Source organism: Arctopsyche grandis, chromosome 13 (genome assembly GCF_051622035.1).
Source record: "Arctopsyche grandis isolate Sample6627 chromosome 13, ASM5162203v2, whole genome shotgun sequence".
Classification (NCBI taxonomy): Eukaryota; Metazoa; Arthropoda; class Insecta; order Trichoptera; family Hydropsychidae; genus Arctopsyche; species Arctopsyche grandis.
The window spans coordinates 13,786,811-13,803,526 of NC_135367.1; the positions used below are offsets into that span (position 1 = coordinate 13,786,811).

General features: G+C 34.9%; 4 protein-coding genes across 4 annotated transcripts; 2 read left to right on the forward strand and 2 right to left on the reverse strand.

The window, feature by feature from the left end:
* The first annotated feature begins 57 nt into the window (after positions 1 to 57).
* rempA (intraflagellar transport protein rempA) lies at positions 58 to 5,638 on the forward strand. Its single transcript, XM_077443662.1, has 11 exons — positions 58 to 368; positions 437 to 1,666; positions 1,822 to 3,351; positions 3,428 to 3,617; positions 3,688 to 3,887; positions 3,956 to 4,141; positions 4,313 to 4,552; positions 4,633 to 4,705; positions 4,769 to 4,861; positions 4,933 to 5,055; positions 5,123 to 5,638. Exons 1-11 carry the CDS (start codon positions 225 to 227, stop codon positions 5,239 to 5,241), a joined length of 4,128 nt encoding a protein of 1,375 aa, XP_077299788.1. The 5' UTR covers positions 58 to 224; the 3' UTR covers positions 5,242 to 5,638.
* waw (Translation factor waclaw) lies at positions 4,238 to 9,127 on the reverse strand. Its single transcript, XM_077443664.1, has 14 exons — positions 9,002 to 9,127; positions 8,735 to 8,930; positions 8,537 to 8,659; positions 7,415 to 8,145; positions 7,030 to 7,161; positions 6,837 to 6,952; positions 6,626 to 6,759; positions 6,435 to 6,533; positions 6,231 to 6,359; positions 6,072 to 6,155; positions 5,694 to 5,995; positions 4,819 to 5,173; positions 4,602 to 4,725; positions 4,238 to 4,520 (listed from the first exon to the last, which is right to left on the reverse strand). Exons 1-11 carry the CDS (start codon positions 9,076 to 9,078, stop codon positions 5,867 to 5,869), a joined length of 1,950 nt encoding a protein of 649 aa, XP_077299790.1. The 5' UTR covers positions 9,079 to 9,127; the 3' UTR covers positions 4,238 to 4,520; positions 4,602 to 4,725; positions 4,819 to 5,173; positions 5,694 to 5,866.
* Positions 9,128 to 9,614: 487 nt separating this feature from the next.
* On the forward strand, positions 9,615 to 11,811 carry LOC143920723 (uncharacterized). The gene is made up of 5 exons (XM_077443665.1): positions 9,615 to 10,307; positions 10,380 to 10,518; positions 10,603 to 11,029; positions 11,231 to 11,390; positions 11,469 to 11,811. The coding sequence occupies exons 1-5, from the start codon at positions 9,886 to 9,888 to the stop codon at positions 11,809 to 11,811; spliced, it is 1,491 nt and encodes a 496-aa protein (XP_077299791.1). The 5' UTR covers positions 9,615 to 9,885.
* Positions 11,812 to 11,849: 38 nt separating this feature from the next.
* Positions 11,850 to 13,587, reverse strand: LOC143920724 (ankyrin repeat domain-containing protein 40-like). The gene is made up of 4 exons (XM_077443666.1): positions 13,426 to 13,587; positions 13,080 to 13,339; positions 12,875 to 13,002; positions 11,850 to 12,192 (listed from the first exon to the last, which is right to left on the reverse strand). Exons 1-4 carry the CDS (start codon positions 13,536 to 13,538, stop codon positions 12,013 to 12,015), a joined length of 681 nt encoding a protein of 226 aa, XP_077299792.1. The 5' UTR covers positions 13,539 to 13,587; the 3' UTR covers positions 11,850 to 12,012.
* Positions 13,588 to 16,716: the final 3,129 nt, after the last annotated feature.

The following is a 16,716-nucleotide window of genomic DNA, read 5'->3' on the forward strand; positions in this document are numbered from 1 at the left end:
TATCATAATATAAAAATATTATATTATATTTAAAACAAATGGTCTGGACGTAAATTTGAGTGTTAGGATAGAATAGGTTTGTTGTGGTTGTCATTATTTGTTTACAAATGGCCGCCAGTTTGAAATGCGCATATAAAATCGATTTTTTCATTAAAATGTCGCTATTGCTTTATCTGCAATAAATTTGTTTGGCTCGTTTAATAAATATCAAAGTTATAACTGCAATGACGCTTTTTTTTGATAGTAAAGTTGACTTTGGCGAAGACGTTATTACTACTATACTTGAATGGCATCAAATGGAATCATTGTTGGCTATCGCTTCTTACAGTCAAAAGAAAGGCGGTATTATATCCATAGTTGATGAATATGTAAGTTTATTTCCATTTAAAATTTTAATCACACGTAGTCTTATTCATGAAGCATCGAAAATTTTCAGGGGAACTCTTTTGAAGAGAATGAACAACTCTCACAGACAGGGCAACAAGCGAGCGCTCTCTCTTGGCATCCCCAAAAGTCACTTTTGATAGTCGGATGGGAGGGTGGAAATCTTCACTTGTGGAGGAATGGCGTAGGTTGGCAATCGTTACAGGCTCCTCATTCGGCACCACCACTTTTACTCGCTTGGAGTACCGGAGGAGGTCGTTTAATTATATCAGATGCAGCTAGCGCTGTTACTGGTTGGAAATCGACAACGTCTGGCCTCCTGATGGCTTATCATTTAACTGTTGACGAACCGCTCACTCACGTTGCATTCTGTCCTCATGATACAGGCGTCAGCGAAGGTATTGTAAGAGGTTTAGCAAAAGCTGCTATCGCCGGAGATGAAGGAGCTTTGGATGTATTAGCATCTTGGAGACCGCGAACAGCTCCACGTGTTGCTGGAGCACCTGGTGATAATCATTCATTGTATGCAGCTCAACAAAATGGGAATATTCTTTATATAGATGACTCTGGTACATGTTCGGAAATATTACCGTCTATTGGTATAGTACATTTTATGGAAATGAGTTCATCCAATTGCTTGATTATTGCATGGGAAAGTGGAGGCACGCTCAGCTTGACATCATTTACGTCTAGCATTAATAGAAAAGTTTTGGATGCCAAAATGCACGTCAAGATGACAACCCGAGTTGGTTTAAGTATATGTAGCGCTGGAGGATCATTGATTGCTATTTTATCTGGTGAAACGGTTGTGCGGATTTGGGATAGTGAAACAAACGATAATTTCACTCTGCCATTTGATGAGAAATCCCCCACACACAATACTGAGATTTTTACATGCATGGCTTACAGTTCATCGAATTCCGCCTTATGCTGTGGATCAAATCAAGGCAAAATATTCATCTGGCGCAAAGATCATCATGGCACTTGGAACATGATAAACACATCTTCAGTGAAGGGAAATGTCAAACAGATATGTTGGGGATCCGAAGCCGGTGTAAGACCATTGCTAGCTGTTAATAGTATAACGAGTGTATTGATTTTGAGAGAGCAATCGATTTGTTGGGGTTATACTAATCAAGTTTGGGGCATCCAAAAAGGTCCTACTAATATCATGCTGGAAGGCCTCAAAGGAGCTGTTACTAATATAAATACAGATTTGGGCATCAAAGCATTATGTCTCAACGAGACTTATGTAGCTGTTACTGATGGTAAATTTATTCAAGTAAGTGAATCAGCTACATTTCTGAATTTCATTTTTAATCTATGAATAAATCACTAAATATATATTCATGAAAAAGTAAGATATGAAATATGTACTATTGTAGTATTTTTTAATGGAAAAATCAATTATAATACATTTTGAAATTTATATTGCAGGTATTTAAAATTAGTAAGGATACATTTAACTTTTTACCGATACATAAATTTTCCTGGTCAACTGAAACCCTGCTTATACATGAAGAAACTTTAGTAGGTATAGTAGGAAATCACATTGAAGCTAAAACTACTTCAGGTATCTCATTAGGACCTCTTCCAACTATCGATAATGAGGGTGAACCCATTGGAATTTCACGCACCGATTGCTATTTGGCCATAGCTACAATGGATGGTAGTATAAAAATTGTAGAAATAACAAAAAAAGGATTTCGTTCTCATTATAACCCAAAAAATTGTTATCAACTCTTTGACGATTTTGGTGAAATAATGTACGCTTCGGTCAATAGTGCAGGAAGATTAGTGTGTTTGGCTATAGCATCGGCTAATCTTGTTCCAGAACCAACATTATATGTATGGGACGCTGCTAATGATACATTGAATTTTATCGACCTCAGAGGTAAAGAAGGTGAAACTTGCATTCCAATAACTATATGTTGGGATTCAGTAGATCCTCGTTTAGTCGCTTGTCACATACGGTCATCCAAGGAAGATTCAATCAAATGCTATTTCGTACACAATGAAGGATTCGTTGAGTACCGAAACTGGTCTAAAGAAAATCCAAATGGACAAAATTTATGTTCCGTATCCGCTCCATTTGTGATATGTATGCAAGATGCAAAATTAGTCAAAAATATCATGTTTGAATTTATTGGATCGGAAGATTGTGAATCAGTCATCCGCGGTCATTTGTTAGATTATTTGTATCATATGACTGTTGGAAATATGGAGCAAGCGGTGGTATCGATTGGTCATACTAAAGCAGGAGAAGCTGTCTGGGAAGCGCTGGCTCGTTCCTGCGTACATCAGAAGCGTTTGGATGTAGCGTCTGTGTGTTTGGCGAAAATGAACAATGTTAAAGGAGCTCTCGCACTGCATATGGCTATGGAAAATCCGAAACTAGGTCTCAAATCCCGTACTGCAATACTGGCCCTGCACTTGGGTATGTTAGATGAAGCGAAGTCATTACTGGAAGAAGATGGTCGCTTCGATTTGTTGTCTCGTATGACGGCGGCTACGAGAGGTGGCCTGGAAAAGTTGACTCAGAGTTCGGTGGAAGGTGAGGCTACGTTGCTGGTTAAAAATGCCTATTTTAAACTGGGATGCTTGAAACGGGATTCCCATGCGCTGGATGAAGCATCAGTGGCATTTCAAAAGGCTGGCGTAGAAGTTCCACACGTACCTCGCATGCTATTGCAGTCAGGTCAGATCGATTCTCTCAAACGCAAGGTGGAAAGTTCTCAAAATCCAGAACTACATTCGTGGTGGGCACACTATCAAGAGAGCCAGGGAGAGCTTGAGGGAGCCCTCGAAGCCTATGCCAAGGCAGGTGATGCTGGCGCTCAAGCTCGCTTACTCTGTCATATGGATCGTTTGCAGGACGCTCAAAGTTTAGCCGATAATCCTTCAGCAGCTTATTATATAGCTCGTCACTTGGAACTTCAGCCTGAGCAAGCTGAAGAATCTATTAAGGTTTTTTTTTTAAATATATTGAAGGTAATACTTGATTTTAAAACTTGATAGAAATAAGGCTTGTCGATATATTTAGTATTACATGCGAGCTGGAGCATCAGCAGCAGCCGTACGTTGTGCAACAGAGGCTCAACTTTGGGATCAAGTAGCCAAAGCTGGTGCTGCAACGGCAACCATTGGAGGAAATGCACACACATTATTAGCAGCAGCAGCTTTGGAAAAAGTTGGCCGTGCACCAGCAGCGGCATCCCTCTATCATCAAGCCGGTATGTTTCGTCTAATTTTTTACACAATTTAATATTATGTGTATGTATAAAGAATTATGTAAATTTTTAGGTAAACTTCACAAAGCGGTGGAAGTAGCTTTGAGTGCAGAAATGGATTCTGGAGTCGAGGCTTTAACTCGAGTAGCTAATTCTGTCATTGCTGGAGGACCTGGTAGTTGTTCTCCTGCCTTGGCGCGACAGTTAGTTACCTCGTTGTTATCCACGAATCAACATCAACATGCCGCTATTATTTTGGCCACTGCTAAATTGGTATGATGAAACAGTTTAACTAGAATTTTTTTACAATGAGTTACATATATTGGTTTATTAATATGTAGTTCGACGAAGCTTTGGATTTGATAGAAGAGCACAATATAGAAATATCTGAGGAGTTAGCAGAACGATTGACACCTGAAAAGGAATCACCAAATCGAGCAGAAATTTTAGAAAAGTTAGCCGATCTGTTGGGACAGCACGGTTATTATCATTTAGCTGCGAAAAAACTTACACAAGCTGGAGATAAGGTAGAATGTAATGTTGTGTATTAAAATTCAGTTCAAAATGCATGTAACTAAGTTGTCTGATTTTTATTTGTATCTTTTAGACAAAATATTTTTTTTGAAATGTGTTTTAAAATCAATGTTGTATTATTTTTTACTATTAATAAATAATATTTTGATAATATTGAACATTAGGTGGCTGCTATGCGTTGGTTGGTAAAATCAGGCGACGTAGACAAGATGGTATTCTTTGCATCAGTTTCAAGAGATCGGACTGTTTATTTGATGGCAGCTAGGGCACTTCAAGCGGCTGATTGGCGTGCTAGACCAGACCTACTGCGTCATGTTGCGTCGTTTTATACTAAAGCAAGAGCTCCTCGTCCTCTAGCTGCTTTTTACGCAGCTTGCGCACAACAAGAAATAGACGATTACCAGGTATTCAATAAAAAAAATAACATAACAAAAGCATATTTAATATACATACATATGCACATTGAATCAACTTCAACTTGCAGAATTATGAAAAAGCTGCTGGAGCATTTTCCGAAGCTCTTAGGTGTCTCACACGCTCTAACGATCCTATGGCGGGTGAGTTTTTAGTTTTCAATCTATATATCAAAGTTGAAAGTAATTATAAGTATTTTTATTTAGCAACTGATGCTGCAATGCTTCAGACTCAAGCTGATCATGTTCGACAGTACCTGAGTGTTGAAAAGTCTTTTAATCATGGAGATTATCAAGGAGGTACATATTTTCCCCGTTTGGACAATGAAATTTTTAGTCAAGATTCTATGTTCATTTTCATATTTCATTAGGATTATCAGCTGCTCAGCAGTTGCTGGATGAATTAGATGATAGAGGACCAGTACGTCCTTATCATCTGTTACAACTCATGGCGACGAAAAGTGCAGATGCTGGGTATACTTCCAATGCCAAAGGTAGTAAATTGTCAAGCGTATTAATTATTTAAATGACTCAAAAATGTAATTAATTTAATTTTGATAGAATTTGCTGACCAAGCAAAAGTTTTGGAAAAGCGCGCTGAATTTTTGGAACCTGAAAGAAGAGGAAATGAGACTCCGCCGTCTGACCAAGAAGTGCCTGAAGATTTAATAGATAACTGAATATTTATGTAATCCAAAGAGTATGAATAAGTATTATTTATAAAGCACCGTGATATTTTCCGTCCATGATAGGTGCTTGCACAAACTACCATATTAACTTGAATATAATGTAGCCTTGAATATAACGCGACTTACTTTGAATGAAGAGTTAAAGAAAAATATATATTGCTTTAAATAGAATAAGATATTTTAAGGCAAGAAACTTGTGTTCAATTTTGAATTATTGTTTTTGCTCAATTGTAAATGTTTTTTGCAGAAAAATATTATAAATAAAAATTACGTTATATTTGATCCAATATGGTAATTAAAAACATGCACTGTCAATACTTTTCTTAATTATTTAGCTATTTGGTGTATCAAAATTTTAAAATAAATATATACACAATTTTTTTTCTTATAAATATATTAATTAATATATAAATACATATATACATAAGAATAATTAGTTATACCTTTTTTATCTCACAAAGGCGTATCACGTATTCAATATTCAGAATTATGGGTCACCAATATTTAATTTTCTCATACATTTAAAGCCTGTCCAGTAGAATTTTAAAAACGCAGCTTAGTGAGGTGAAAACAGTAGCTAATAAATTAAAATTATTTTTTAATTGAACGAATAGTTTTATTTTTTTCGAAGTACTTCTATTAGGGTTTCTCTCGGTATGCGTATACGTGTTTCGATTCTCATTTGCTTTTTACCATCAGCTTGTTGTTTCAATAATTTCATACGTCGCGTCACATCACCACCATACTGATAAAAGTATACAATTAATATGTAATTTTTATTAAAAATATTAATTTTGCCGAAAAATAAAACACAAACATACCAATTTCGCCGTTACATCTTTCCTATAAGCTTGGAGAGTCTCCCGAGCAATAACTTTATTGTTTACTGTAGCTTGAATGGCAATCTATTTAAACAAAAATGATTAATAAATAAACTATTAACATAAAATATATGTATGTATGCTTAAGACAACAATTACCTGGACCATTTGACGGGGTATTTTCTCTTTCAATTTTTCAACAAGTCTTCTACCATAATAGTCTACACGACTGACATGAACAATACTAATCAATTCGTCTACCTTTTCACCATTGAGTAAAATCTCTACCTGTCATACAAAGTCATATAAAATATTGCCATACGGGATATATAAAATTTTTATATGTATATACAATTTATTTACTTTCGCCAGAGGACTGCTATAGTATTCGTCATCGTTGTAATCAAAATTTGCATAGCCGGAAGTTATGCTTTTGATAATGTCATGAAATTCGACGAGTATCTACAAATGTAAATGTTCCATAAAGAGTTATTCTTTGATTTCTTATACACACGTACATATATAAAATAGTTATGAATGTATAAGGATGTTACCTCAGATAACGGTAAGCGAAATTGAAGTGATATATTTTCTTCGTCTAATGGCGTTGTATTCAATGGTATACCTCTATGATCCAGACAAAGTGCTGTAAGTGAACCTAAATATTTTATTGGAGTTACGATAGTTCCTAAAATTTCGAAACAGAATTATAATCTTGTGAATACTGCATTTTTTGAACGCAATATTAATAATTAAAATACATACCTACAACAAATGGTTCGAAATACTCCACTATATCCGTATGAGCAGGCATCATACATGGATTTGTAATGGTGATGATTTCTCCACCGTATTTTTTGATAAGTTTAGGTTGATTGATTCTGGGATGAAAGCAAATTATCATGACAAATTTGACACATTCAAATATACATACATATGTCTGTAATGAATTTTTTACCTAAATTTAAACGGTACAGAAGGAGCTGAAATAATAGCTTCAGCTTTGTACTCCTGAAACAGACGCTGTGTGAATACTTCCATATGTAATAAACCTGAAAATCCAATTCGCCATCCTTGACCTAAAGCAGGACTATTAATAAAAGAATATTAATGATTTTATAATTTTTAAATTAATTAAAATCAGTAAGGCCAGGCAAATAGAATGCAGAAAACAATTTTTTTTATCGAATTTAGACTCAAACTTATATTTAGTTCATTTCAAAAGGTGTTTATAATCTTATATTTTATGACACTTAAGAAATATCAAATATACTTCTTACTGGTTAAGTAAAGGAACAATACATTCGCCCTTCCCCCCTATGACCTCATAAAATATTACTAACCTGGAATCGTCGCTGATCGTAGCTCCTGCATCATTCATTGCTAATTTATTCATTGCACTTTGAACATTTGTGTACTCAGATTGACTCATTGGAAATATTCCAGCGTATACCATGTGCCTTAATTTGTTCGGTTCGAATTTACTCTTCAAATGACTAGTAACGGTATCTGAGGATAATAATATATCCCCAACGGCACCGCCTCCCCGTGGTCCGCAACCGAAGACGACAACTTGACCAGCACCGGCTCGTCTGATCTCTTTTTCTTCTGGTGTAAGTAAAAATAGATGTTTGACTGAATTTATTTTGTTCAACGAGAGCCATTTCACCGAGTCTCCCAATTTCAAGTAGCCACTCTCTATGTAAGCCAGACATAGAATTCCTCGATACTTGTCATGCCATGTATCGAAAACCAAGGCTTTAACAGGGCCGTCTCTAGAAACGTTAGGCGGTGGTATTCTTTCGATAAGGGAATGCACCAAATTTTCCACACCCCAACCTTTTTTGGCCGATACTTCCAAAACATCATTTGGTTCAATGTTGAATAGTGAAAAAAGTTGATTTTTAGCTTTGGTTGGATTCGCACGTGGTAAATCTATTTTATTGAGTACTGGTAATAGAGTTAATTCGTTTTTGGTAGCTAGAGAGTGGACAGCGACGGTTTGCGCTCGAGGACCTTCAGCTGCATCCACTAAAAGTATAGCACCTTGACAAACTTGAACTGATCTAACAACCTATTTAAAATATACAAGCAAATTCATTTAAAGTATTTATATATGACGGGCTGAAAACCAGACTGGTACAAGTGATATATTTAAAAAAAAAGCTGGTTTAAGTGCTAAAATAATAGCATTTCATATATGCTATTATTTTAGCACTTAAACCAGATTTTTTTTTTAAATGTCACTTGTACCAGTCTGGTTTTCAGCCCATCATATATAAAGATTAAAAGATAATTTATACATAAATTAATATAAAAGATATCAGGAAGGCCACAAGAGAGATGAGTGTATGAAATTAGAAATATATGTGAGGTGAGATGGGTAAGAGTCGCTCAAAACAGACTAGTGGTAGGGTTTTAGAGAGGCTTTCACCCAGAAATGGATGGTGTATATATGTACATACCTCATTAGAAAAATCAACATGGCCGGGTGTATCGATTAGATTTAGTAGGTAATTTTGATCTTTATAAACATAATTTAAAGAAGCTGTTACAGCTTTTACTGTAATACCTCTTTCACGTTCAACCTGTGCAAATGTAGAAATATTTGTTTAAAAATGATAATTTTAATTACATTAAAGAAAAACATTAATAAAAATGACCTGTAATTGATCGAGCACTTGCGCATTTTTTACTCCAGATTTGATAGCACCCGTAAACTCCAACAATCGATCCGCTAAAGTGCTTTTACCGTGATCTACATGCGCTATGATACTAAAATTCCTAATTCTCTCTATGGGTGGTACTTTGAGGCTAGTTTCATCTACTATTGCCTTTTGATTAGGTTTCGTGCAATATCTGAAAGGTAAATATAACGTTATGTAAATTGTAAACATTACACTTTTATGTGGCGTTTTGAAATAAAGAACCTCTTAACGAGACGAAATCTTGAATAAGTTAATGGTAAAAATAATCTTTTGTATAGTAAATGTTCTTTAAAAAACATTTTTAGGATTACAATGCGAAACGAAACATGCCATTCAAACGTCAATTTGACATTTGAGGTTATCGGTAAATATCCAAAGTGAAGAAAATATGATCATATTTAATTTACATACTTTTTTAAAAATTAGGATTCAGTTAGTTTTCCTAATTTAAAATAAATATCCGGTCTAGATATTAAATGTTTTTAAATAATTTTGAATATTTAGAAAACACATGTCTAATAGGTAGATTACGAAGCAATTTATTTTCATCGAACACGATCAAATTTGTATAATCTTTAAGTCAATAGTAATTCTTTGTCAACTTCAAATGTATATATGTATATTGTTTTTAAACATGCCTATGAAATTAATTGCGGAAAATTCTACCTAATTCATGTTAGTTCTACTCAATGACAAAAATTTCGTGCACAACATTTGTAAGGTCAATAAAATGTCGTATTGCTATGATTTACTAGTGAAAAAGAGCATCGTCAAAGTCATGAAGATATTTACTCGGTCATGTGAGAGAGTTAGTTTCAAAATCCAAGTGATCGATGACTTCAAAATGGCCAATGAATGTAATGTTCCTCTATATACACGGGAGCTGTATAATAAATGCACTAGGTACGTAACGTAATTTACTAAATTAAGTGTTCGCATTTTAAAAGCCGTAGTGATCCAATTTTCTCTACAACTTTGTGTTAAATAAGAAAAGCTGTTTCGGCCAAATTTGTGCGTATGTCGCATCGTCCCCACGTGCTTTAGTTTTGACGCGGCCGAGGTTAGGCGCGTTTCCTCACTCTGTTGCCGAATAAACATACCTTAAAATGAAAATCAAGGCTTTCAAAAGTGTAAAAGTGGAAGAAATCACTAAGAAGAAGCCAAAAAACAAAGTGAAACCGGTCAAAAACTACGAAAAACCACAGGAAGGACTATTCGTTAAACTGGCAAAGCCGGTCGAAGACGATGATAATCCCAAAAAATTCACTCGCAGCACTTTAAAAACAAAAAATAATACAATTAAAGCTGCAAAGAATTCTTTCAGTGACGATATAACGAAGATCGACGCAGATGCTGATATCAAAGCGAATGTCGAAAGTGATATTATTTTGCAAGCGTTGAAAGTTCTAAGAAAATTGGCACAAATTAGCGACAAGAAACGAAATGTTTTATTCGACGAAGCTAAACCTATCGCATTACAAATTGAGTGCATTAAAATACCGGATTGCGTTTCACGCAAGTTGAGATTGTAAGTACATACATATTTTCTTTATTTTATGAAAAAACAACGGTATATTTTAACCGGTTTTATTATTTACAGCACTCTGCCACATTGGTTAGTCACTGATACGTCAGAAGTATGCTTATTCGTAGCCGATTTAAAAAAAGGCAGTCGGAGAGATCACGAACCTACTATACACCACTATGAAGATTTTTTAAAGGAGAAAGGAATATCATGTGTAAGATTTCAATCTATTTAGTTTTGAGTTTTTCAATAATTACTTCCTTATTGATTTCTTATTCTAATAAAAATTTTATTTTAGATAAAAACAGTAATACCCATGCGTCAAGTGCGTGTAGAGTACGATCAGATGGAAATGAAACGTCGCCTTTTGACACAATACGATTTTTTCTTAGCTGACGCTCGTATCAGTGGGCTTTTAGCACATAAACTTGGTGTAACTTTCTCCCGAAAGAACCAAATGCCCACACCGATTAAAATTGATTCAGCAAATCTGAAAGATACAATCGAAAAAGCATTACACAAAAGTGTTATGAAGTTACATGGTACAGGTCACACATATTCCCTTCATGTAGCTAACGGAAAGCATTCTGATGAAGAAGCGTGTGAAAATATTCAAGCTGTATTACTCCAACTTGCCAAACAGTTCCCAGGCTTTTGGGAGAATATCAGAGCAGTACATGTCAAGCATCCACTTTCGATGGCTATACCCATTTATATGACATTAAGTAAGTATAATTTCACATTTACTAGACATTTTAAAACTTAAGTAACCTCCAAAGATATATAAGTATATATTGTACATATAAGCTCCATACTAAAAGCGTGACAGTTTAAAACCCTATATTTAAATCTTATCTCATCTCTCGCAGGCATATTAAAAATACAATCAAATGGCAAATTTTAAATGTTTTTTATTAATTTTTCAGAAAATAAGAATACAGTTGAAAAAACAGTAATCCAACCTCTACTACCTGCCACTGAAATGGTCGAAGATGAATTGACAACAATATTGGGGGCTAAAGTTAAAGTATATCCTGGAGGTCGTGTAAAAGTTCGTGTAGATAAATCAGAACTAGACGAAGAAAGGTTGGTATTCAATATTCATATATATTTAACGATTCTTAAAGGATGATAACAATTACTTTATATATGCACTTTTTACAGTGACCAACCTCAACAGCCAAAATCAAAAAAAAATAGAAATAAAAAAAGCGCAAAAACTGAAGATGTTGCAGTCAGTCAACCCAAAAAAAGAAAAACGAGTAATAATAGTGAAAGTATTGAATTGGCTGAAACCCCCAAATGTGAACTAAATGGAAACTCATTTAATAGTACATTATCAGAAGAAGCTGAGTCACAAATCAGCAATGAAGATGAAGAGTCAGATGATGAGTCTAATATAGATGTTTCAGTAAATGACGATGAAGTGAATGAAGAAAGTGATGGTACTGAAGATATTGAAGATTCCGATGAAGAGGATGATGACGACGAATCAGCGAGTGAATAAAAATTTGTTAATTTTTTATATTTAAATGTGTTGATAATTAAACCAATTTTGAAATATATATATTGTATGTATATAACATATGGCTTTTTAATTAGGAAAGGTAGAAAACACATGAAATGCAATTAATTTATTTCAGCTTAAATTAAATACAAAATAATATAAATTAATTTTTTAAATAAATAAGTCGATATAAATATTATATTAGTACAACACAGTTTGGTTTTTGTTAGTGGAGATAGATGGGTAAATGTTAGTAGAAACCATGTTTAAAACGGATGGGCATTCTCTCAAGACAACTTCTAATTCTTGAAGTGGTTTTAATCTTCGAACGTCAGCATCACAGCGAATTCTGGTATCGGGAAGTTTTCTTATTCTATGTACCTAAAAGAATTGACTACTATTAAAAAAAAAGTAACCTTACAATAAGGTGTAGAGCAAGTCGCTTTCTGATTTGAAACATTCATAATCTTCAGATTCAACTGAAGGAATTTCGCTTAGCCTTTGCCCGCGGCAATAAATATAACGAACAAGTCCTGTACGCGGCGGCACATTTTTCGCGAATTTGGCAATCGAGTTTTCGATTTTAAATACAGATTTAATATTTACTCAAGTAACCAGATATGTTAATTAACACAAAGTATTATTTTAAACAATAAAATACATAATATATCTCGTAGTTTTGGATTAGTTGTCAAATAATCATTCTTCATAATTGTATGAAGACGTCACATAAACGAGGTTTCAGTATGGTTCCACAAAAAACTAATTTTGACTGGTATATATTCATTTTAAGCAAATTGAATAGATGGCATTCAACTCTCAGTAATATATTCAACCAATTTTGAACCTTAAAACAGTTGAAATAGGCGCATATAAGGCTCAAAATCCCGTGCAAAGTTCAGAAATTCTATGGAAGACAGCCGCGCTACAGACTTGTCGTCCAAAGCTTCCATAGAAGACGGCCGCGGGCAAACGGTTAAATGAGTTGACCCGAAACGACGGAATAAATTGGATTCAAATCGGACAACGTTTCTTGCTCAGCTCCATAAGAATGTGAGAGTACTTGTTCAGGGGTAATCCCAAGTTCTTGGCAGCATATTTTAACCAAATTCAGATATGTGGCAGCGAGAGTGGGCAGTTCAATTTCGATGAAATCTGTGTCAGTGGAGTTTGCTATACGCACCTTTATCACTGTAAATAAAAATAATAATAAAAATCACACATATTCATAGCATACGAATCATTGGAATTGTACAAGATGTCAAAACCTTGAACGGAATGTTGGTTGACTTGCTCACTTTTGTTGACCATGTTGTGTGGTAAGTCATAAGGTAACCGATCCGATCGGTAGTCGGGCGAAATGGAAGGCGATTCATTTGCTTGTAGTAAAGCAACTATTTCGAAGGAAGAAGTTAGATCCCTAGCGGCGAGACCAGACCGGGTTTTGATAGTAGTGTCGGCACCTCTCGATAGTAGAAGCGATACCATGTGAATGTTCGACTGTTTGCAAGCCCAGTGCAGAGGCGTCCTGAATATGAATAGTATTGAAATGTGAGGTTAAGTCATTTTTCGAATTATGGTGGTTACAATTGAGAGCATATTGTATGTATTAACCATCCGTCAAGTTTGGAGGGGTAATTGGGATCTACGCCGCTGTCCAGCAGAGCGATAACTGCAACTGCATCTCCTCGACTTACACATTCACACAAGCGGTCTCCCGACGACATCTGTCACTTTGACACTAGAATCTAGTGTCAAAGTGACTAGATTGAACAGACTAAATACAAGTAAATACGTCCAAAATTACAAATATAAAAAATAAAACGCTCTTGCACTATTTATAATCCAGTGTGGCCCTATCTCTAATCTACAAATTTAGAACTTGATAAAAAGGTTCGAAGAATTTAAAATCTTTCTTTTGTAACTACCCCTTTTTCAAAATTTCGTAAAACTACAAATTATTTTAATATTCAATTGAATTGACTGGACATGTAGGAATCTAGCACGACTTGTGCTATTACGAATCAAAACCAGTGATCTCATCATCGATCCTGTACAAACATGCATAACTCAAGGGCAACGACCCCTTCGACCATTCCAGAAGAAAGAGTTCATCGCTCGATTGTAAAACGAACGAATCCCAACAGTGATGTTATCAAGATACCCTAACACGTGTCTGAAAAGTCATTAACGCGTGGCACATGCCCACATTCTCAAACGAACGACGTCCTGGCGCTGACCCCGTAGCTATAAGCCACACGTGTACCGAGCACGCACCTCGAAAATAGCTCAACACGTGTCTCTAGCACACGTGTCCTGGAAACGAAGACAAAGCGTCTGCACATGGCACGCTACATTCCAGAACGTATATAAAGCGACGCACCAGCTCCCAACACCAAAGTGAACCTGTGGATTTCAACCAGCTCACTTCTCCGAAGCTCAACCTCTTCGTACATACAATAACCATTGTAACGATTGAACAAAAATAAACGATCCTCTTACAAACACAAACGGTGTTTTCTTAGACCGGGACACGGTCAACACATCTGTCCCGCGTACTAAGGGCAGGGCTTTTTTCCCATGTATCGCGGTGAAACGGTGTTCCAGCACAGAGAGATGTAATAAGAATAGAGGGGCCCTTACGAATAAATAATTGTTGTCAATTTTACGCGGTACGTCTCTATAAATACGTTACATCGCACGGAATAAAATCGGATCAATTTACTTATAAAAATCTATCCCATGTTGTTTATTGTGTGTTCTTGAATGTATTGTGCAATTTTTACCGATGCTTGCCCATCTTGCGAGTAATATAAACAAACAGAGAAGTTTTTATCGGACATACGTCGAGCACCAAGTGTCAAATACGACTGATGCTAAAATTATTTAGATCTGTCCGTGGACAGAATGTCACTTGAGAACAAAAGAACACCTAAAGCCACTTCTATTAATATTACATTTCTCTGTTCCAGCACCTTTTTGTCTCAGCATTTTTTAAGTATCAAACGAATATTCTATATAATATAATCTTTTTCAATAAAAAAAATTACAAGAAGTGAGTTCTGGTCAGAGAAATGTTATAATAATAACATTTCTCTGGTTCTGGTACCTTTTTTCCAAAAAAAAGCCCCGAACAAGAGTAACATGTAAATTGGTCGAATGCTATTCTACTAATGACGTTTTCATCGAAAATCTGTTCACTGAAAAACGTATTTGTCGAATCACCAGACATTTACGTAGGACTACTTATAGCAATTATGCGGCCATTAAAATTTCACGTGATGTACAATGATTTCAATATTGTATGCCGTACGGGACAAAGTCAGACAAAATAAACAAGTTCTGATCAGGAATACTGGAGTGAATCAAGAATCTTACCAAGATTTGAACCTCGTACCTTTCGTCTTTCGATCTATCGATCCAAAATCACTTTACCCACAGCAGTAATAATTACTTTAAATAAGGTGACCAGGTTTTGAAAATGTCAAAGGAGGACACTGGTGAAAATGGATATAAAAATAAATCGTTTAGTAACATTCTTTATTGATCATATCGTCGATTTATTACAATGTTAATGATGTTACTTTGCCAAAAAAAACAGTTCAAAGTTCAAAAACCTTTAGAAAACTACTGAAATTTTAATTGATGTAACTCAACTCAACAATATTTATCGTTTCTTTGTATTTTCTGAGTAAATCTAAATTTTTCTTCATCAAATTTAGGATATGCAATCTAGATTTATATTTCATTTAACTATAATCATTCCTGCCAGTGTTTCGACCGCTAGTCTGGATTTTTCATTTCTCCAAATATCATTGCCAATGGAAAATGTTCGCTCTGCGTTGGCGTTTGTAACTGGCAAACACAATGCCATTTCAATAAAAGTTTTATATTGTCATGGGGAATATTTCGATATTCCAACAAATCAAAAATGGTCATCCATTTCTTATCAATTACATCTTCTGTCCACTCTCTTTCTTTAATAATATGGTTGATTCTGTGTACTTCGTCAAATAACAAATTGTCGTTGATGAAAATGTTGGTATACAACGGTGTACTTTTCCCATTTACCAAATTTGATTAAAAGATCACAAGGAGGACAATTTTCCCAAGAGGAGGACAGAGAACAAGGTTTCCAAAAGGAGGACAATCCTCCTCAAAGGAGGACGTCTGGTCACCTTATTTTAAACCATATCATTTGTTCGATTTTTGGATATAATTTTTTTTTTTTTACCTACATACATACATATTTATTATGTTAATTACAAATTTTATTATTATTAGTACATATATACACATATTTTATAATGTAACGTACTGGAATGGTGATCTGGCACCTTGTTTTTTAAATCAAGAAAAATCATGTTCAATTTTAATTAATATAATTTTAAAAAGTAATAGTAGTTGAGTAATCTCCCTCTCCATAAAACCAAAGGTTCATTGACCGTTAATTCTTTCGGGGACATAAATGAATTAATTAGGGGTTATTTTACCCAAACTAATGTGGTCTTCTTCATCGTTGTTCAAATGCAACAATCGCATTATTAATAAAAATCCATCCTTGGAAATATACTGAGAAAAAACTGGTATATATCAAAAAGGAAATTTTCCAGTAATCAGTCAATGGATTTAGCTTGATCGTTCCAGTATGGAATAATCGACTTAACCATACTTTGAACGTATCTTTGGTGAGCTGTTTGTATTGTGCGTTTTCTGATGTTGAATATGCCAAAACTTCTGCATAGAAATTAGATCGACTAACAATAATATCATAAAAATTATCATCAGTTTGAAATAGTCAATTGGCTCATTTCCCATATCAACTTTAATACCCAGTCTACCTACATATAAATGGAATTTGTTGCTATTGGATAATGGAATTTGACCAGGTTCATAAATTTTGTT

Coding starts and splice junctions, on each gene's coding strand:
- rempA (XM_077443662.1), top strand. CDS start 225: ATGACGCTTTTTTTTGATAGTAAAGTTGACTTTGGCGAAGACGTTATT. Junction 369..436: donor TATCCATAGTTGATGAATAT/GTAAGTTTATTT, acceptor GAAAATTTTCAG/GGGAACTCTTTTGAAGAGAA. Junction 1,667..1,821: donor CTGATGGTAAATTTATTCAA/GTAAGTGAATCA, acceptor TTTATATTGCAG/GTATTTAAAATTAGTAAGGA.
- waw (XM_077443664.1), bottom strand. CDS start 9,078: ATGTTTTTTAAAGAACATTTACTATACAAAAGATTATTTTTACCATTA. Junction 8,660..8,734: donor AAGTGCTCGATCAATTACAG/GTCATTTTTATT, acceptor ACATTTGCACAG/GTTGAACGTGAAAGAGGTAT. Junction 6,534..6,625: donor TTCGCTTACCGTTATCTGAG/GTAACATCCTTA, acceptor TTACATTTGTAG/ATACTCGTCGAATTTCATGA.
- LOC143920723 (XM_077443665.1), top strand. CDS start 9,886: ATGAAAATCAAGGCTTTCAAAAGTGTAAAAGTGGAAGAAATCACTAAG. Junction 11,030..11,230: donor ACCCATTTATATGACATTAA/GTAAGTATAATT, acceptor TTAATTTTTCAG/AAAATAAGAATACAGTTGAA. Junction 11,391..11,468: donor TCAGAACTAGACGAAGAAAG/GTTGGTATTCAA, acceptor CACTTTTTACAG/TGACCAACCTCAACAGCCAA.
- LOC143920724 (XM_077443666.1), bottom strand. CDS start 13,538: ATGTCGTCGGGAGACCGCTTGTGTGAATGTGTAAGTCGAGGAGATGCA. Junction 13,340..13,425: donor CCCTCCAAACTTGACGGATG/GTTAATACATAC, acceptor ATTCATATTCAG/GACGCCTCTGCACTGGGCTT. Junction 13,003..13,079: donor CAACCAACATTCCGTTCAAG/GTTTTGACATCT, acceptor TTTTATTTACAG/TGATAAAGGTGCGTATAGCA.